The sequence below is a fragment of the Oryza glaberrima genome, chromosome 9 (assembly GCF_000147395.1).
Source record: "Oryza glaberrima chromosome 9, OglaRS2, whole genome shotgun sequence".
Taxonomy (NCBI): domain Eukaryota; kingdom Viridiplantae; phylum Streptophyta; class Magnoliopsida; order Poales; family Poaceae; genus Oryza; species Oryza glaberrima.
This window is the reverse complement of record NC_068334.1, coordinates 5,336,266-5,356,165: the sequence shown is the minus strand read 5'-3', so window position 1 is coordinate 5,356,165 and position 19,900 is coordinate 5,336,266. Positions and strand designations below refer to the sequence as shown.

Here is a 19,900-nt window from a genome sequence, read left to right as displayed (position 1 = left end):
CTTAGGCAGGAACTTCCGGGTAACAGAACAAAGATGAAATTCAAATTTCGGAACAGGAGACTAAGCCAATCTTCACAAGATGATGCACAGGTATTCTAAGCAGAGGATAGATCACAGAAACATCCACAGAAACATCAGAGAAAGAGACAAGAGCAATTTTTTCCCGAAGTTCGGATCTTGCGATCCTACTCTCCGTTGAGGAGCTCCAAAGAGCTGGGTCTCGATTAACCCCTTGCCTCACTTGTGCAAAACCCTAGAGGAAATCCACAGCCTTCAACCCCAAACACCCCTAGGCAAATTTCTAGAATTGAGTGACCACCAACATCCAACTCAACCTATTTCTAGAAATCCGCCACAAGTGTGGATTGCTCTACTTGGAAAGCCTCTAGAATCTCAGCACAAGAACTTCATTAACTTACCTCGTTCTCTTTCGGAGGAGAGGAGATCCTTCACAAACTTACCCGAGACATCCACAATATGCAATGGATTCTCGCGGGCGACACCTAACCGTCTAGGAGATCATCTCCAAGAGTAATAAGCACCGAGATGACAGCCCACGAGATATTCCAAGTGCTCACCCAAGATCCTAGTCTTCACACATCTCCAAATCTTCTTCTCTCCCTCTCAATCTCTCTTTTTCACAAGAATTAGGCTCTAGATTAAGTGGAGAAGGCAAGAAACACTTGGGAGAGGCTAGCAACAGCTCTAGGGTCGAAAAGTGAAAGTGGAATGGCCAAAGAATGAGCTGGAAATGAACTGGTTATGTATAACGGCTAGGTGACGTCATTTAGCTGTTACTCACAATTTTGAACTGGAAACAAGACAGGAAGTTCCGGACCTGGAAGACAGGAACTTCCGGACTACACTTAGGAAAATCTTTTTCACAAGACCGAAACTTCCGGACCTGGAAGACAGGAAGTTCTAGACTTGCATTTTTGGACAGATGGAGTATTTGCAAAAATAACTCCTAGGGAAACTTGACACTTGGTTCACACTAAGAGCACTTGACATATCTCAGAGCATCACATGGAACCCCTCTTAATAGTACGATTTTTCCTAAAAGTCGATTGCAATAAATAAACTATCCTATGTACTCCTCGAGTTCCGGTCCGCTTTGATTTTATACTTTTGGGGGGTCTCCAAGCATCCATCTTCCACATCTTGGACTAATGCACCTAAAAGTAGCTCAATAAACTCATTAGTCCCTTAACCTCATTTGTCATTAATCACCAAAACCCACTAAGGGGATTAATGCACTTTCGACACCGAAAGAGGAGGGTGTCACCATCGCTGCCGAACTGCCGCTGCCATCGCAGGGACGCCGGTCCGCCGCTGGCTGCCCTCCCGCTAGATCCGACGGAGCGGAGGGCGCTGCCGCCGCTGGGATGCCGGGACCCCACCGGCTCTCCTCCCCTCCCCTCTCGCTGGATCCAGGATGCCAGGCTGCCGCCGACTCCCCTCTCGCTGGATCCGGCGGAGGGAGAGGGGCGCCACCTCTGTGTACCGCCGCCGCTTGCCGTCGTCGAGCCCTCCCACGGCCCCATGGCGAGGGACAGGAAGCGAGGGGCAGGGAGGCGTCGCCGCCCGCGAAACGAGAGCCGCCTACTCCCCGGCTCGGGCCGTCGCGTACCGCTGCTCGCCAGGCAACAAGAGAGGAGAAGGAGAGAGGAGGCGGAGAGAATGAGGGACAAAGACAGAGGGAGAGAAGAGAAATCGGCCCTAGAGGGATCGAGAGCAATATCACTTTTCCGGCCCAAGCCCAGGTTGCGGCCTAGGGAGGGGAAGTGCGCCCGCACGTGCGCAAAAGGCCGTGGGCCGACCGGCAAGGGATGGAAAGAAGTCTATTTTAGGTCACTCGAGCCGAAGAAAAAGAGAAGAATTTCACTTTTAGTACTTTATTTTTTCATAAGCTTTACAATTATAGTTATTGAATGTGTTTATTTCGAAGCAAACCTAAAAGGAAGTATTTTCTTTCTTTTTCCAATTAAATAATTGTTAAATGATGTTTGTATTATTAAAATTAGCAAGTAAGCTCTAAAAATTCTAATAAAATTTCAAAGAGCGTAACTAATCATGGAGAATTTAATAAAATTAAATTTAACCATGTCATTTTATTTCTCACACTTGATTTACTTGTAAATTTATTTAATTATACAAATACCTACTTAAAAATACCAGATATTTCAGCGAATATGTATTTTAATTAATTGCATATTTTTCTGATATGTACGCTTCCCGTTGCAACGCACGGGCACTTTTGCTAAACCAAACAACACTTTTCAACACTTTTGGTCAATATACACAATCCGTAATCACCCGGTGCAACGCACAGGCACTTTTGCTAATATTATAAAAATTGAAGATGTTTTTACCAGTATTTTGGTACGTCATCCGTGTATGAGTCGGATTTTAAGTTCGTTTGCTTTTGGAAATACATATTAATAAATCTGTTTAAAAAAACTCGCATGTTAACTTGAGACGATTGGACTCATTTCTGCAGCTCATGATTTTCTAAAAATATACTCCATCCGTCTCTAAATATTTGACGCCGTTGACTTTTTAAAACATGTTTGACCGCTCATCTTATTCAAAAAATTTAAGTAATTATTAATTATTTTCCTATCATTTGATTCATTATTAAATATATTTTTATGTATACATATAGTTTTACATGTTTAACAAAAATTTTGAATAAGACGAACGGTCAAAAATGTTAAAAAAAGTCAACAGCGTCAAATATTTAGAGACAGAGGAAGTATATATCCATGCAAACTCCCACATTGAATTTCATTTTAACTAAACGATATAATAATAATAAGATTAAAGTAGACTTCACCAGTTGCAACGCACGTGCATTTTTTCTAGTAAATAAATAAAATAAAACTATTATCTCTACTATTATAAAAATTAAAGATGTTTCCGCAGTCTATCATCCGTGTTGGAGTCGGTTTCAATTTTATGCTTTGGTTTTAATTTATATATACCTAATAAATAAATAAATAAATAAATCTCTACTACTTAAAAAATACATGATGTTTCCGTCGTCCGTAGGAAAAAAAAAGCGAGAAAAACCTAAAAAAAATATCCGCCTCCCTAAAAAAATATCGGACTCCTTAAAAAAAGGAAAAAGGTTCGTCTCAATAGGTGTCTGATCCAGTTTAAAAAAGGAATTCATGTCCATAAAAAAGGAAAAAGGTCTGACTCAATAGCTGTCCGATCAGGTATCATTCTTCTATCGCACGCCTCCTCGATCCGCCGCCGCGCCGCCCGAGCCGAACCCTAAGCCTACCGCCACATCGATCTGTCTCCTCATGCGCGAGAAAACAGGAAAAATAAAGCGAGAAAACCAGTAAAAAACTATCTGACTCCCGTAAAAAAACATCCAACTCCCTTAATAAAAAAGGAGTTCACGTCCATAAAAAAAGGGAAAAGGTCCGACTCAATAGGTGTCCGATCCGGTATCCGTTCCGCTGTCGCGCGTCTCCATCCGCCGCCGCCACCCAAGCCGAACCCTAAGCCCACCGCCACATCGATTGTCTCCTCATGCGTTTTCTCTTCTAATTAATTGAAAAAATCTGTCTCCTCATGCGTTTTCTCCTCTAATTAATTAAAAAAAATCGATTCTCCACTCCTTACTCATCCTTTCCCCCATAATTTCCCCTTTCAATTAGGCTTTAATTTACTAGATTTAATCTCCATTTAACTGGTGTCAATGATGACTGTTTTTTTATCCCAAGTATTATGGATTTCCTTCGATTTTGGGAAAAATGGAAAGAGGAGATTAAGTGGATCAAAAGCCCTCAATAAATTTTTAGAGATTGAGAAAGATTGATGATCGGCTCTGGCACCATACGGACACATATATGTATTCCGGAAGCTAAGAAGCAGGCTGAGTGAAGGAAGGTAGGAGGCAATGCTTTTTCAATTTATTTCTCAACTCCTAATAGTTGTACCATTGAAAAAACGCCTTTACCCGTGCATTCCCGTGCAATGCACGGACATTTTTTATTGAGAAAAAAAAAAGCTAGTTTCCGTCATCTTAAAAAAATGAAAAAAAATCCGACTCTCAAAAGCGAGAAAACACCATTTATAAGAAAACCGGTTCAAAAAAACCACCCAACTCAACACGAGGAAAAAATGTCTTTTAAAAAATGCAGGTTCAAAAAAACATCCAACTCAACACGAGATAACAATTGTTGTGTATAAAAAATGGATCGAAAAAACCTTCCGAATCCACGAAAAAAAACGGATTGAAAAAACCGTCCAACTCCATGCGAGAAAAAAACGTCGATTATAAAAAAATCACTCCGAAACAATTGTTTGACCCAACGCGAGAAAAAAAACCCGCGTTTATAAAGAAATTCGGTTCGCGCCATGCATTGCAAGAAAAAACTATCCGATTTCAGAAAAAAAAAATGATTCCATGCAAAAGAATCGTATCATTTGTATGGTCTACCTCGTCGGTTTGATTTTTCCAAAGCTTTCGTGGAATGTTCTGATGTGCGGATCTAAAATAAGTCTTGCTTGAGTTTTTTTTTCCATCTCCTACATGGTGGCTTGTGTTCCATGATCTATTATCCTGTATTGGAGGCCCTGCACGTTATAATTATGCTAAGTATAGCTAATATGCTTGACGGGAGCGTATCCTATGCACACAGGCCCTCACGTGTACACACCGTGTACACCAACTAAAAATTATCACAAAAAATTCTAGGAGAATTCATACATATACTTTCAATAGTATTACATCTACGTGCAAAGTCGCATCTTCAAATTCATTCTACATAGAGAATAACAAAAAAGATAAAATTCTGACAAAATTACAACCTTAAAACTGTTAGATTTTTTGTTTTTTTTGTTACGGCTAAAATATAATGAATTTGACGTTAAGATTTTAACCCTAGGTGTAATACAATTTAAAGTATGTGTATGATTTTTTCTAGATTTTTTGGTGACATTTTTTAGTTGGTGTGCACGTGTGTACACGTGAGGGACTGTGTGCATAGGATATGTTGCCATGCTTGACATAGTATCATATAAAAAATGATATTTTTGAATTTTTTTCACCCATTACAACGCACTGGCATTTTTGCTAGTATTATAAAAATTGAAGATGTTTCTGCGGTACGTTATCCGTGTTTGAGTCGGTTTTAATTTTATGTTTTGGTTTGAATTTATATATACCTAAAATTGCTTCCCGTTTTTCTGTTTTTTGTTTCGTCGCTGTGTTTTTCCTTTGCTAGGCCAAACCCTACCTCCATCGCCACGTCGATCTGCCTCTCCATGTGTTTCCTCCAATTAATTACAAAAATCGATTCTCCACTCATCCCTCATTATTTTTCCCATGATTTTGCCCTATAATTCGGCTTAGCCGGATTTAATCTCCATTTAACTGTCACTGATAATGGCCGGCCAGCAAGCTTCCTCGACCGTTTTTATCCTAAGTTTTGTTCGCTCCAATTTTGGAAAAAAAACAGAAAGAAAAGATCGAGTAGATCAAAAGCCCTAAACCAATTTAGGAGATCGAAAAAGATTCGGCCAAATTTGATGGGGAGAATCAGCTTAAACATCGTTTGTGCATGGCACCATCTCGTGGAGGTAGAAAACGGAGACCCACGGCTCCACCTGTAGGTTGGGCAAAGAAAGGATTCAAAAACATCTTACCCATTGCAACGCACGGACATTTTTTCTAGTAGAAGGAAAATAATAAGGGAAAAGGGAGGGTCTAAGCTGTAAAATTTGAATGGAATTGTAATGCAGGCCCCGTTTGGCACAGCTCTAGCTCCCAACAACAACTTAGCTAGAGCTAAAGCTATGCCAAACAGTCCAGATCATCCGTTTTTTTAGAGCGGAGTTGGCAGAGTTGCTCCACAAAATTGTACTACGAGGGTGAAGTTGGGTTTTTGCTGCTCCACGACTCCACTCCACACCTCAAAAGACCCACTACCCTTTATTTTTTTAGTGTATTTATGCAAAAATGCCACTGAACTACCCCTACCTAGGGGTGAAAACGGTATGGAAACGGATGGAAACCATCTTTATAGTTTTCGTTTTCATATTTTTTTCGGAGTCGGAATCGGAATCGGAAACGCCAGATACGAAAATGGAATCAAATATTATAGAAACCGAAAACGGAGCGAAAACGAACCGGCACAAATACGGTAACAAAAATTTATCGGAATAAAAAAACCCCTCAAACTGATAAATCCAAATGAATAAATTATCTATGTTTAAGAAAGTAATGTTGTCGATAAATCCAATGCAGGAAAAAAAATATTCTTATGTAATTTTAGATTTGCATAACAAATATCTTTTTAAAAAAAATAACAGCCAAACACCATGGTATTCACTATTCAGTGCTTAAAAAAAAGAATCCAGGGTATTTCAGTCACAAAATTTCTGGTAATTCCGAGAATTTCCGGAAATTCCGAGAAAATTTCCGGAAAGTTCCTGACCGATTCCGAGTTCTGACGGAAAATGCCCTTATCATTTTTGATTCCGTTTCCGAGAAAATATTTCCGAATTCGTTTCCATTTTCGAAAAATTCCGAAAAAATTCCGACCGACAGATTCCCTTTTCGAAAATAGGTCCGGAATCCGGAAAGTTTCCATACCGTTTTCACCCCTACTGGCCCTACCCACCTCCTCTCATTCCGTTATCTCTCCTCCCCCATCTTCCTCCTGAGTCCCAACCTAGCTGCGGCGGGCGGCGGCGGGAGCGTCGACGGCGGCAGTGACGGCAGGCGCACACACGGCAGCATGGTGTGTGTAGAAAACAATAATATGAAAGAATTACGGAAATTAATGTATATGTAGAAAACAATAATATGAAAAAATTACGGAAATACCGACAATTGTATATCATGTAGTGAGAAAAGGAGACCATAGTCGAATGCTTTATTGTTGGGCAAAATTGATGGCATTAATTTTATTTTTTTTAGTTGAATCTATCTAACCATAATTAATCAGCCCATGTCAGTAGAAGTCTACATCTTCATGCATCAAGATATCATGAGACTATTAGTAATAGACAAGTACACTGACCCAACAATACTTAATATATAACAAAACTATCGGGTAATGGACAACTCATCTTTAATTGTGCTAAAGACTTAGTATATCACAGGAGTATCGGGTAATAGACAACTCATCTTTAATTATGCTAAAGAAAAAAAAGTAAATTACAGGTCGTACTATGTATCTTAAAAGTTTTCATATTATGTCATTCTTTAACCATTTTTTCATTTACAGAACAACTAACTTTACATTTCAATTTGGACCACCCTATTTCATCCATCTCCAAGTCCAGTGACTCAGCAACCACACACTAACTCTCTCTCTCTCTCTCCATTTTCTTTTTCCCTCCGATAGTGGGGAACCGCTAGATCTAGTGTCTCCGCTCTTCATTAGGTCAACTCCTACCTCCGTGAGTCCCTACAATAGTGTGCATGATGAGAGGAAGAGGAAAAAAAGGTGGCTCATGGAGTGTAACTAGAGGGTGCCGTTGCGCATGCAAAGATGGAGAGGAGGAACGATGGTGGCTGATGAAGAAAGAGCGGCGGTGGCTGTGTGTGGAGTAACAGTTAGTGGTTGCTGGTAGTATGAGGAGTTTGTTGTTGACACAAATCGCTAACCGAGTTTGTTAATTTTTAGAATGTGGGCCACTAGTCATTATAAAGAAATTGCTAGTCTTAAAGTAGTAAAACAATGAGATAAAGGTGAGAGTACTCGTATGGGGCTTTTAACTTTTTATCACTTTTAAAATATGGTAATTAAGAATTTACTACTCACAGTGTCTATATGACATTAGGGACCAGCGGCAAATTCCGAGAATGCTAGGGAGCGATCAATAGCTGGTAGTGATCAGCCCATCCCCTTCCTCCACGTGGTTTTCTTTTTTGGCACCGCATTATTTTTCTATTTTAGTAAATTTATGCATCTAAAGTTTGTACATCTCAAATTTACACATCTAAAGTTTAGAGACCCAAAGTTTATAAGTCAAAAGTTTATATATCCGATTTAAATTTGAATTTGAATTCAAATATTTTTTATGTATAGTATTTCTATACATCTAAAGTTTATACACCTAAAGTTTATGACCCAAAGTTTACATACCCGTTTCAAATTTGAATTTGAATTCAAATATTAGTTTATAGACCCAAAGTTTTTAGTCAAAAGTTTACATACCCGTTTTAAATTTAAATTTGAATTTAAATATTAGTTTATAGACCCAAAGTTTATAAGTCAAAAAGTTTACATACCCATTCTAATTTGAATTTGAATTCAAATATTAGTTTATAGACCCAAAGTTTACAAGTCAAAAGTTTACATACCCGTTTCAAATTTTAATTTGAATTCAAATATTTTTTATATATAGTATTTCTATCCATAAATTTTTTTCATCTTTGTATTTTATTTTTTAAAATTTATAGTGTAGTAGGAAGAGAAGAAGGGATGGAGGAAGGGAGAGAGGAGGAGCGTATAGGGGCTGGGGGGGGGGGTGATTGCCCGCCCATTAGCCACGCTCGGCAAATTCCGGCAAATTCTTAAGGCCTCGTTCGGCACGTGGGGAGGGATTTCCCTGGGGAAACACCACCAGTATTGGGTGGATCCCCTCCCACCACCCAATCCCCTTCCACATTGGGTGTTAAACAGGGGAAATAGTAGGGAAAACTTTCTTTTCAACTTAGGAATAGAATCAAACTACAAAATCACACAAAATAATCCGATATTTCAAAAAAAGAAAAGCTGATAACTATTTTCTACAATAGCACATACAGAAGAAAACCAAAATTAAGAAAACAGTTAATTAAATCAAGAAAATGAAAATACTGCCAAGCTTTAAAATGATAATTAACACTGCTATTCATTGTAGCAGCTTAAATTCACATGTGGTAAGTCAATATGTGCCCTCCAAACAATATTACAAGCATATATAGTAGTTGCCAATGTACTCAACGCATTTAAATTCTAGTGATTAGCAAATAGACCATTGAGAAGTTTATCTTATACATCACCACACTTAGGTAAAATAAAATCTGAAGCAAGTGACATTAACACCTAGAATATTGAGTACAACCACAAACTAGGTTCCCATGTTCCAAAATCTGATTTGTCCACAAATTTAAGAAATGAAGATGGTAACTGCATGCACTGTTGTCCTATCTTTGCCACCATTTGATCTTCACCTAATAATATTATTTCCATGACCTGAGAGGAGAAAATGATGAGCATTGTGACCCCAAGAAAAGATTAAAATCAATGCACTCATGTATAATAGAGTGGGATAACTGTGTATGTTGATTGTAAAAAAGAAGAGAATTTTGTGTTGTGTATTCTCATAACAATAAACTGAAATTTGTATTGTGTATAGTTATGTAAAATAAACATAAGCTAATATAAAACCTTCTGTGTTGTTCCAGTTATCCAGTATTAGAGTAAAAACCACATAACCAAACCACCTATTAGCTTAACTAGCATCAGTCAAAATCCACCCTCATACAGCCAGCTTAAGCATCACAAACATCTCACGATAATAGTCAATACAAGAAAAAAGAAAAAATCGTTTTGTTACTATTCAAACAAGAAAAAGAATGACTTTTTGTTCAGATATGCAAACTCAGCATATACTGACTAGAATATACTTGCTCTCCAAATGACTTTGAACAAACCGATCACTATTATGTCTTCATCCACAAGACATAATAGTATATCTTAGCACAAATTGGACATAATAGTTTAGAATAGCTAATTCATATATCCAAAAATATCAATCTCCAGAAGAGATCCTATAATTTTCAAAGTTCACAAGAACTAAACGGTACAGTATCATTCTCACATGATCCAAAATCAAGAATTTTTTTTGATTCAACAAACAGTGAGCTCTTGATTAATCAAAGTAGAATATTTCAGTTTCAAGACTAAAACTCTAAAGCATGTCAGGCACCTAAAAAGGGTCTAATTGTGAGAATAGCATCAACTGCATGATTTCTCTATTTATACACTCTAAAGATCTGATGTTAGTCTAGGAATTAATCAAAAAATGCACATCAAAGGAAAAATGGCACAATCTACAGTTGTGTTCTTCAATTAGTAGTATGTTCCTGATTAATCAAAGTAGAAAATTTCAGTTTTATAGAACTGAAACTCCTCAACCTGCACATGATCTGAGACTGAATACACTTGCTGTCCAATTGCAGCTAATAACTCTGAACAAACATATGTCACTCTGACACTCTCTATTACAAATGCAGATATGCCATTCTCTAGAACTAATGTCATTACCGCTTGAAGCAATTTACTAACTCCTCCCATGGACAATAGTAAAACTTAGTACTATATAAATCTGAGCACCCAGGGATAGTAGTAAAACTTAGTACTGTATAAATATGCAACTAGATACAATGCACTAAAACTAAGCTGCAATTATAGAGATCTTCAAATTGCATATTTTTCACACTAGATTTCTGATCTGTCTCTTAAAAAATCTTCCCACTAGTTTTATTGAAGTTGCTCTGTATTTTGGGTAGGTAACAGAAGATGTTCAGAACCTGAAGTCAAAGCTCAATGGTCTCGAAGTAAAATTGGAAGAGTTAATATTTTGGACAGGACAAATCAATAGTTTAGAATGAGATCCTCCTTAAACATGGGCGGATGAAGAGGAGCCGACGAGAGGAGGAGCCGGCGGCGTGGGCGGATGCGGTGGGAGGCACCGGCGCGCGACGGGGCGAGGAGTGGCGGCGGCAGTGCCGGCGCCACTCAAGTTTGCGGCGAGGAGAGGAGGCGGCATGGACGCGTGGTGGAGTGGTGGATTTCCACCGGTCTGAGCAGTGGACCAATATCCCTAGGGTTTGGAGGGTATTGGGCCGGGATATCCACCATCCTGGACCGAACCGAATGGACTTTTTGTTAGCACAGGGATTTTTTTCCCCACGTGGTGGGCTTCCTCGAAGAGGCCGGGAAAACCCGGCCTTTTACCCTCCAGCCGAACGAGCCCTAATTGAGTGTCTTCCCCTTCCCTTTGTGGCGTAAAAGAAGAAAATCTCCCGCTTCTTGCGCCGCCAAGACGAGTCGCGGACGCGGCTGAACAGGGGAGGGGAGGGGCGGCGATCTCCATCTGGCGAGCAGAGCAGAGCAGGGGAGAGGATCATGGTGAGCATCCACATCCTCTTTCTGATTCATCTCTCTCTCTCTCCCATCGGGACTGGAATTTGCTTGCATTCGTTCGTTAACCCTAGCTTCTCTTCTAGATCTGGAAGAAGCTCTTCTCCTCCTTAATTTGAGAGCCTTAAACCTCTCTTAATACACGTAGTAACAATTTGTTTGTTCCCCGAAAAGTTCCCAAGTTCGATCCGCCCCTGACAGATAGATATATATGTTCATGTTGTAAATGATAGTGAGGTATCTGTTGGGGGGGAACCAAGGTTTCTATACCACGGTCTTGATGCATGTCAGATGTTTATTGTTTATTGAAATGCTGGTAGGTGGATCTTTACAGTGCTGCTGAAATGTGATGGAATTGTATTCTACGCGAGTTAATTTGTCTTACAAACCCTGTCATTCGAATATGTTTTACATCATGCCATATTGCCATCCGCTAAAAATGTCTGACTGAAGAAACAGCCATAAGAAACATAACTGATGTTAAGATGTTTAATTTTCTTCTATTTAGTATTTAGCAACCACCTTTGTTTAGTTTAATTTCTAACTGTTGCTCTCCATATGGTGCTTAGTCGAAGAAGAGGGGTCTTTCGTTGGAGGAGAAGAGGGAGCAGATGCTACAAATATTCTATGACAGTCAAGACTTCTATCTGGTAAGTTCTTCTGTCAAGATTTCATGATATCTGCCCTAGGATTGCTATATTAGCTGTTTGCAAGTTATCTGTAACAAATTCAAGGGTTATGTTGTTTCTTCTGCTAATGTGGAGGCACTGGTTGGCAGATGTCCCAGTAGCTCTTTTCATTCCTTTCTGCTGCTGCATTGTTATGCTTTATAATGTAGGTGAATAAATGAAATCAATCAGCGCCCAAGTGCCAATCTAATACTGTAATTTGTTTCCAGTTTCTTTCTTTTTTGGTTTGGGTTTGTAAAGTTGACATGGCAATGCTTCGTTATATGTATGCAGGAAAAGTCATTATCTGTTCCAATTTGTAGTAAAACTAACTAATCATCAATTTTCAGAACTAATCATCGGATATACAATTATGCAACTATTAATGCTAGTGCAAGCATTATGCACATACACCCATATATTAGTGCCAGCAGGTTGAGGTTTTGGTGCATTTGTATTTCTGTTACTACATATTTAGGGTCAGATGCTCATACTGGTCATTATTATGTATTTCTGTTGTTTGCCCATGTCATGCATTGCTATTCTAAGCGCTGTTCTGCTAGGTTTCTGAGTAGACTATATTTTCGTATGTCCTAAGTCCCAATCCATACTTCCGCTTTCAGCTTAAAGAGCTTGAGAAGTTGGGTCCCAAAAAGGGTGTCATCAGTCAGTCAGTGAAGGATGTTGTGCAAAGCCTGGTGGATGATGATCTTGTCTTGAAAGATAAAATAGGGACTTCAGTAAGTGTAGCTGCTTATCTAAATTGTGGCATGGACCTAGATTTGTCAAACTGCTTTCTCAGTAATGGAGCCTTGTCATATAATGTTTTTCATCAAAGTTGATGCATCTGTAACTCAAGAAAGGTTTCTTTTGTGTATTCTTCAAGAGCTAGTGCCCTGCTTTTCATGTAGCTACATTCTGCATGTTTTGCAAAGGGCTAGTTCTTAGTTAATTTTTGTTTACATATCCTCACCGATGTACCTTTTGCGTTTGGTTTCTCAAACTAAATAGTTTCCTTACAGGTGTACTTTTGGAGTCTTCCCAGCTGTGCTGGAAATCAGGTTTTTTTTTTATACCACTACCACCCCCTTTAACCTTGCATGTGTCAATTCTCATGTTTGATTTTATTTATTTGGTGATAACATGGCACAATTCGGTACCAAGAGTTAGATCCCCTGACCATATATTTTTTTTCCTAATGACAATTGGTAACACGAGTAAAAGTAAGCAAGCTAGATGGCACACTCTGTCCTTTAAATTCTTCTTACAGATTTGCGAAGAACAAAATACTTTTTATGTTAATTTTCTGAGTATATAGTGTGGTGCTGGTTCCATGTATTAGTATCACAACTAGCTTTTGAAGCTTCGCAGAAGAGAGTATTAACTGCCATGAATCATTCCTATTAGTGCAGCATACCCTAGTGGTTTGAGAATCAGGATAATATACAGGTAAGAAGAGCTTTTGTTTACTCATCAAGATAGAGGCAAGCAAAGAGGGATTTTCGTCATTTTGTTGATCACTTGGATAAATGCAGCAACTAGTAATATATTTCTTATTGCAACTTCTAGTGCACATTAATACCTTCATTTGTCATTACTTGTCATAGTTTAAGCTAATCCATCTATGGATCTGTTTGTAGCTGAGGACTACTTACAGCAAACTGGAATCTGATCTTTCAAGCTCTAAAAAGCGCTTCATAGAGCTTGTTGAGCAGAGAGAGAATTTGAAAAGAGGCAGAGAGGACTCTGTAAGTAATTGTGCATTTTCCTACAACCTTATGACAAAAATGTAAATCCAATTCATATACACTGATCTAGGATGAGAGAGAAGCTGCTTTGGAGGAGCTGAAGGCTGTAGAGCAACAGCACAAGAAGTTAAAGGTGTATTCACAGTCTTGTCTTTTATTTAATTTATCTTTTCCATTTAGGTATCTGCAACTCATTTGTTTCGCATTGTTTTTCAGGAGGAACTGGCTGCTTATGCTGATAGTGATCCAGCAGCACTAGAGGCAATGAGTATGTCATACAGCATCCCTTTTTTGTTTCTATTTACGCCTTTGCATGTCTGTTATCTGATGATACAATCAATGTGAAATTGTCAATTACTTTCCATGTAGCATCTCTTTTTCATCCAAGTTTAGCAGCAACTTAACATTGCTTAGGATATTCCGTGCACAAAACTGTTCCACAATTTAACTACAAAATGGTAATTACAGATGATGCTATTGAGGTTGCTCATGCGGCAGCTAACAGATGGACAGGTATCGGTGGTCTTGCTAGTCACATTCCCTATATATTTATATGTCTGCAGCTTGTTTATCATCAGAACAGGCTAACGGAATTCTGAATGTAACTGCAGATAATATCTTCACTCTGCAACAGTGGTGTTCGACCACTTTCCCACAAGCAAAAGAACAACTCGAACACATGTACAAGGAGGTAGGTTCTGTCCTCTTACCCATCCATTTTCTTTCTTATAATATTATCCATCGCTTCAATAATACATATCCAAATGATAAAATCTTAGCATGTTTTTTCCAATGAATATCTGACAGACTGGTCATTTGCAAGAGATGTTTTCCTATATTACTGAGTGATATATTCAGTTATAACCTGCATATTTAAAGAAGAACCTAGGTGGTAATAACAAAAGAATTATGTTCTGTACATAAAAATTCAGATTGATGAAGTCTGCAACAGTCTGTCCTGTTCAAACCTGACAGTAGGCCATCCATATCAGGCATCAAGCCATGAATGAGAATGACAAATCAATTCTGGACATTTGTTAGTATATGGTCGCCCAATCAGGTTTTTGATGACTCTAGTGAGTCACCAATCATGTACTGATCGGTCAACTATTTTACGATTATTATAGTTTATTAGCATTACTGACCCACAACCTGGCCATCTGAGTACTCGTTGCGTATCTTTAGACTAGATCATACATAAAAAATAACTTAAATTCTGTCATACTTAACTGAGGATATTGAAATTAGAGAGAAAACAGTGATAGCATTTCGCAACTTAACTTTTGGGTTCCCATTGTAGAACTAAAGATCCAGAGATCTAAGCTTTGGTGAATCAGTTGTTAGTAATAATTGCTGCATGGATGTGATCATTAATTAGTTTGTTTTGGTCCTCAAATGGCGTAAGAAAAAATATTCAAAGGGTCTATGAACCTTCAAACAGCCTCATTACATGCAGCAAGCATTTTATCATGTATGCATGCTGTACTATATTCTTTTCAGTAGTTATGTTAGGTCCTGTTTCAGTTAGTCCAGCACTATATATCTTTTCCTTGTCTAAGATCTTACATATTGGTATTGGATGCATTTTTTTGTAATAATATTGTTTTAACTTTTAAGGGTATGAGCATTTTCAGGCCATGCTGATGATGTTATTTAAAAAGCTTGCACTTGTTCGCTGTTTGGACTCTATACTGATAAGCCTAAATCATGTCCATCTGTTTTGATTAGTTCTTGGTGCTATTTGTCTTCTCTTAGCTATCATACCAAACTTGTTATTCTAGTTACTTCTGGGATTGATTATAATATCCACATGAGTACAATATTTCTTCATGTTGTAAGTTATGCTAAGCACCCTCAATAAGGATATCCCTCAAACTTCCTTGGCTTGAATGGTCACTAAATTGCAAGGGAGCAAAGCCATTGCCCTGTAGAACACTTCTACACTTCATGTGTCTGGCTTGAGTGATCATACCCCAACGGCCCAACCCAGTCACATTCCATATCAGGACTCAAAAGCTTGTCATTCTCTTGGGTTGATAGAAGTGTTCTAAAAATATTGATATCTTTGTGAGTGTTGGTCCAATAGTTTAGCTTTGGCTGTGTTTAGTTCCCTTCAAACTTCTAACTTTTCCGTCACATCAAATGTTTGGACACATGCATGAAGTATTAAATGTGGATGAAAAAAAACCAATTGCGCAGTTTGCATGTAAATTGCGAGACGAATCTTTTGAGCCTAATTACGCCATGATTTGACAATGAGGTGCTATAGTAAACATTTGCTAATTACGGATTAATTAGGCTTAATAGATTTGTCTCGCAGTTTACAGCCGGAATCTGTAATTTGTTTTGTTATTAGTTTACGTTTAATACTTCAAATATGTGTCCGTATACGTCAAAATTATTTTTGCCAAAACAACTAAACACGGCCTTTGTCCACTCCACATCACCACAACTAAAGTTTCACATATGTTGTGCTGCTGGTTTTTTGAGCATCCCCAATGCTTTTCCTTCACGCTAGTACCCTCTGTTTGTGTAACAAGGCGTTTTCACTTCTCATAGTTTCCTCTGTTCTGATTTACTCTTGTGAAATTTCAGGTGGGGATAACTGAAGATTTCGAATATCTGCAGTAATGCATAACATCCTGATTGCCCTGTTACAAAACCGTATGTAACCCAACTCAGCAAATCTAGAGTAGTTCACCTGGAATCTATAGAAGTTTATTCATACCCATGTTAGCAATCTTACAGTAAATGATCCCAATATGCTCCATATTTTCTGCTTTGTAAGTAAGGTACCTATGGAATGCTGTCAGAAAAACGGTTCTCTATGATGACAGAACACTAACAGATGAGATATCGGATGAATTTGGTAGATGCATGCCAGATATTGATAACCCATTTTAATCTGGTAGATGCATGACTGAAAAAAAAAATTGCAACAGAAATCAAATTTCCTGACCATCGGAGCAGATGCCCGCTTTTCATTTACCACCTATCAATTTCATTCTTAAATTTGACTTTACTTTATGAGAATAAATTGTGACCTGTCACATTTTCCACTAGATTATTCACACCGACTACTGCTTGTATTTTTCTTCAAAAATTATGCTCGACAATGCATGCACTACATCCATCCGATAAGACGTTAATCAGGAAGATTATCAACATGTTATCTTAATTTAATCATTGCATTATTTGCAATGCCTAAAGAATGACACGTAGCTAATAATTAAGGATGTGGATAGCAAGAGTTGTTGCCCTGGCCCAGTGTCTCCTCTTGAATTTATGTTGGGAAGTAGAAACAGGCTTTCTCCTAAGATGTGCTTTCACATCAATCAATTCAAAAGTGTCTCAAATTTGTCTTCTGCGATGGCATCATCTCCCTTTCGTCTTGTTTTCAGATATGATGCAACTTGATAATTGATTAAGCACAAAGCTATAACCTGCTTAATTATAAAACTGTTATCAGAAGCAGCTAACATTAACGATCAATGGGCAGCGCGTATCACGCAATTATTCCGCGATAGTTTTGAAGCACGTCTCCAAGACCGTGTCAGAATGCTACATCTGAACATTCAGAGGCTTGAACTTTCAAGAGTTCAGACATACGAAAAATGGCCACCAGGATTTTTGAAACATATAATTTGTCCTATTAAATTGTCGAGTGGAAAGATAACTTTCTTGCAGAGGTGGTTAACCTGTAAAACTTGACACTTTCAGTAACAAGGAATTGACTATATGCTTTTATGACATCGGGTGTTTTAAGTGGAAATGGTCACCACGTTGCCCTGTTCCTTTACAAGGAATGGATGAATGGACTAAGGGGCATGCTTATGAACGGTATGATTTTGCAAAAGTATGAATTAGAACACTTCTTTAATCTAATTTTCAACCTTACAATAATTAATTCACTCGTTTGTAACCTCAAATAATTATCACAAATCATTCATCTGTTCAGGCATTCAGTACAAAGGAACAAATAAGTGCACATCAGAGATCGATGAGACAATAACTTTTGCACAAACCAGGAATGCGCGTAGCCTTTAGATTACCAAAATTGGAGGAAAAATAGAACGAAAGGTAAAAATAAAAATCAGCATGACAAATCAACATTTCATGTTTAGACTAGCGATCGACTAGGAAAACTTATGCTAGTGTGCAACAGCTTCTTTCCAAGAACTAAGGGACAAGACATGATGTCTAAAAACTGTGAAAATTCAAAACACATTGAAATTGCCTCGAAAGTATAGGCTACGCGAACTAATGAACGCTAGATCGTACTACCATTTCCAAAGTTTTTTCTGTCAATGTTCTCCAATGCAACCATTTAAGGCCATACCTTATTTCTCGCCCTAGAGCCATAGCTCCAACAAGGAATCGGTCAAAATTACCGATGTTGCTATATTTAGCTAATGAAACCAGATTGAAATTTTCACCTTGGAGAAATGCGTCATAATATACTTGATGTCTGAACTTCATGAAACCATCCACTTATATTAATATTAATGTTATCATTATCATTGCTAGTATTAGTAGCAGAAGCAACAGTAGCAGCTGACATTTTAATTGCAAACGTGTTTTAACTAATCTGAATAACGTGTAAAGACAAGCTTTGTTTAGTAGTTATTTTTATTTCCTGAACTCCCGGTCACAGATATATAAGGTCCAAAGTTTTCCAAAAAACATTGGGCCTGGCTACAAAATAAAGACACCAGTGAAAAAGATTGGAAATCACTATACTCGTCGCTATCTCGGAAGAATATATGACATACCTTTTCATCTTGAATCGATCTCTAGCAAGTTTATTCTGATAGTGAAAGGGAGGAGAGCAATTGAAATGCAATGGCTGGGAGAACATAAAAGCATAGGGACCAGGGAGTGATTGGAAATGAGAGATGGGCTTGTGTACGTTTACATAAATAAGAGAATGGAAAAATAAATAAATTTTATAAAACTTGCAAGAGATCGATAGTATATAGATGGAAAGTAAAGAAGATAAAAACACAGTGTGAAATTGTATTTGCATAATGTATATGTGGGTGATTAAGTTATACCTATGGTTACTCATGGACCTTCTACAGATAATTAAGTATTTTCAGTGTTAGTATTTGTTGAAATATGCAACATTAATTATTGAGAATGTTGTAGTAAGGAAATTAACTAGAGAGAAAACATGGCTTTGACTATAAATTTCATTTGGTGCAGGGATTTTAGACCTGGTATCTTGACCTGAATGGTGAGATGCACTGTTTGTGGCAAGTGTACATGTATCACATACTACCTCCATTCTTTTTTATCTACCGTTTTGGACATCGACACAATCTCCAATGCACATGTTTCATCATTAACTTTTTCTAACTGTTAATTAAAAATATAACCATATGAAATTACATTTCATGGCAATTCTATCATTTTCTTATGTCAAATTCTAATGCTTTTTGTATTAGTTAATTAATTAATTTTTGAAGGTTAGATTACACACATTTAAGGACACCTACTTAAGAACAGAAGTAGTAGTATATAAGTACATTGTGATCTTAGTCTAAGGTAAACGTTGTCGGGCATGACTTTTAACCTGTTATCCCCAACACGGCTCATGTCTATGGACACATGCCAGGCTTTCTTTTTTTTTAAAAAAAAAAAGATCCGTACTACAGAAAAAATGCGAAGCCTTGAAGATTGTAACCAGGAAAAAACTAAAACATGCCACCACCGCGTGCTAGCGGTTCCTCACACAACTCAGGAGAAGGCACTAGTACCAAGCCGGCCACTGCTAAGCGTGGCCAATTGCTGTTAGACCTGCAAGGAGGTCACAAATTCCCCCCCAAACACCAACTGTGCATAGAAAATCATCAATGTGAGTTCCTAGCCATCTTTGACGTAGAGTGGTTGAGGAGGGAGAGGGTACGAGAGAAGAAGATCTGCTCATTCCTCGTGCCAATTAGATGACGACAACCAAGAATCTGCCAGAGACCAAACTAAGAGGAGATGGCAAAGGCGAGGAACAGGACCTCCAAAGCAACGCTTCCAATGACGCCTTAGGTGCCATCGTCGCCCATCCATCCGAACTAGGTTTTTACTTGGAGAATCCTGTCAGGGAATGGGAGGATGGTAGCACAACAACACCCCAAGGTGGGACCATGCCTCTTGGAGTCATTGTCATTGTCGCTTGTAGCACCCACACTTGCACCAGTTGTCGCCACCCTAGTGCTCCAGCAATTGAACAACCTCCGCTAGCCTGAGGTTCTGCCGCATCGGCGCCCCACCACTAGCCAGCCCAGACCTGCTGGTCTCCAACACAACATCATCGCTACCTCCTGCA

General features: G+C 38.4%; 1 protein-coding gene across 1 annotated transcript; it reads left to right on the top strand.

The window, feature by feature from the left end:
• The first annotated feature begins 10,993 nt into the window (after nucleotides 1-10,993).
• On the top strand, nucleotides 10,994-16,407 carry LOC127783612 (meiotic nuclear division protein 1 homolog). Its single transcript, XM_052310802.1, has 10 exons — nucleotides 10,994-11,150; nucleotides 11,732-11,812; nucleotides 12,454-12,570; nucleotides 12,853-12,891; nucleotides 13,471-13,578; nucleotides 13,649-13,711; nucleotides 13,795-13,846; nucleotides 14,047-14,091; nucleotides 14,190-14,269; nucleotides 16,174-16,407. Exons 1-10 carry the CDS (start codon nucleotides 11,148-11,150, stop codon nucleotides 16,207-16,209), a joined length of 624 nt encoding a protein of 207 aa, XP_052166762.1. The 5' UTR covers nucleotides 10,994-11,147; the 3' UTR covers nucleotides 16,210-16,407.
• The last annotated feature ends 3,493 nt before the right edge of the window (nucleotides 16,408-19,900 follow it).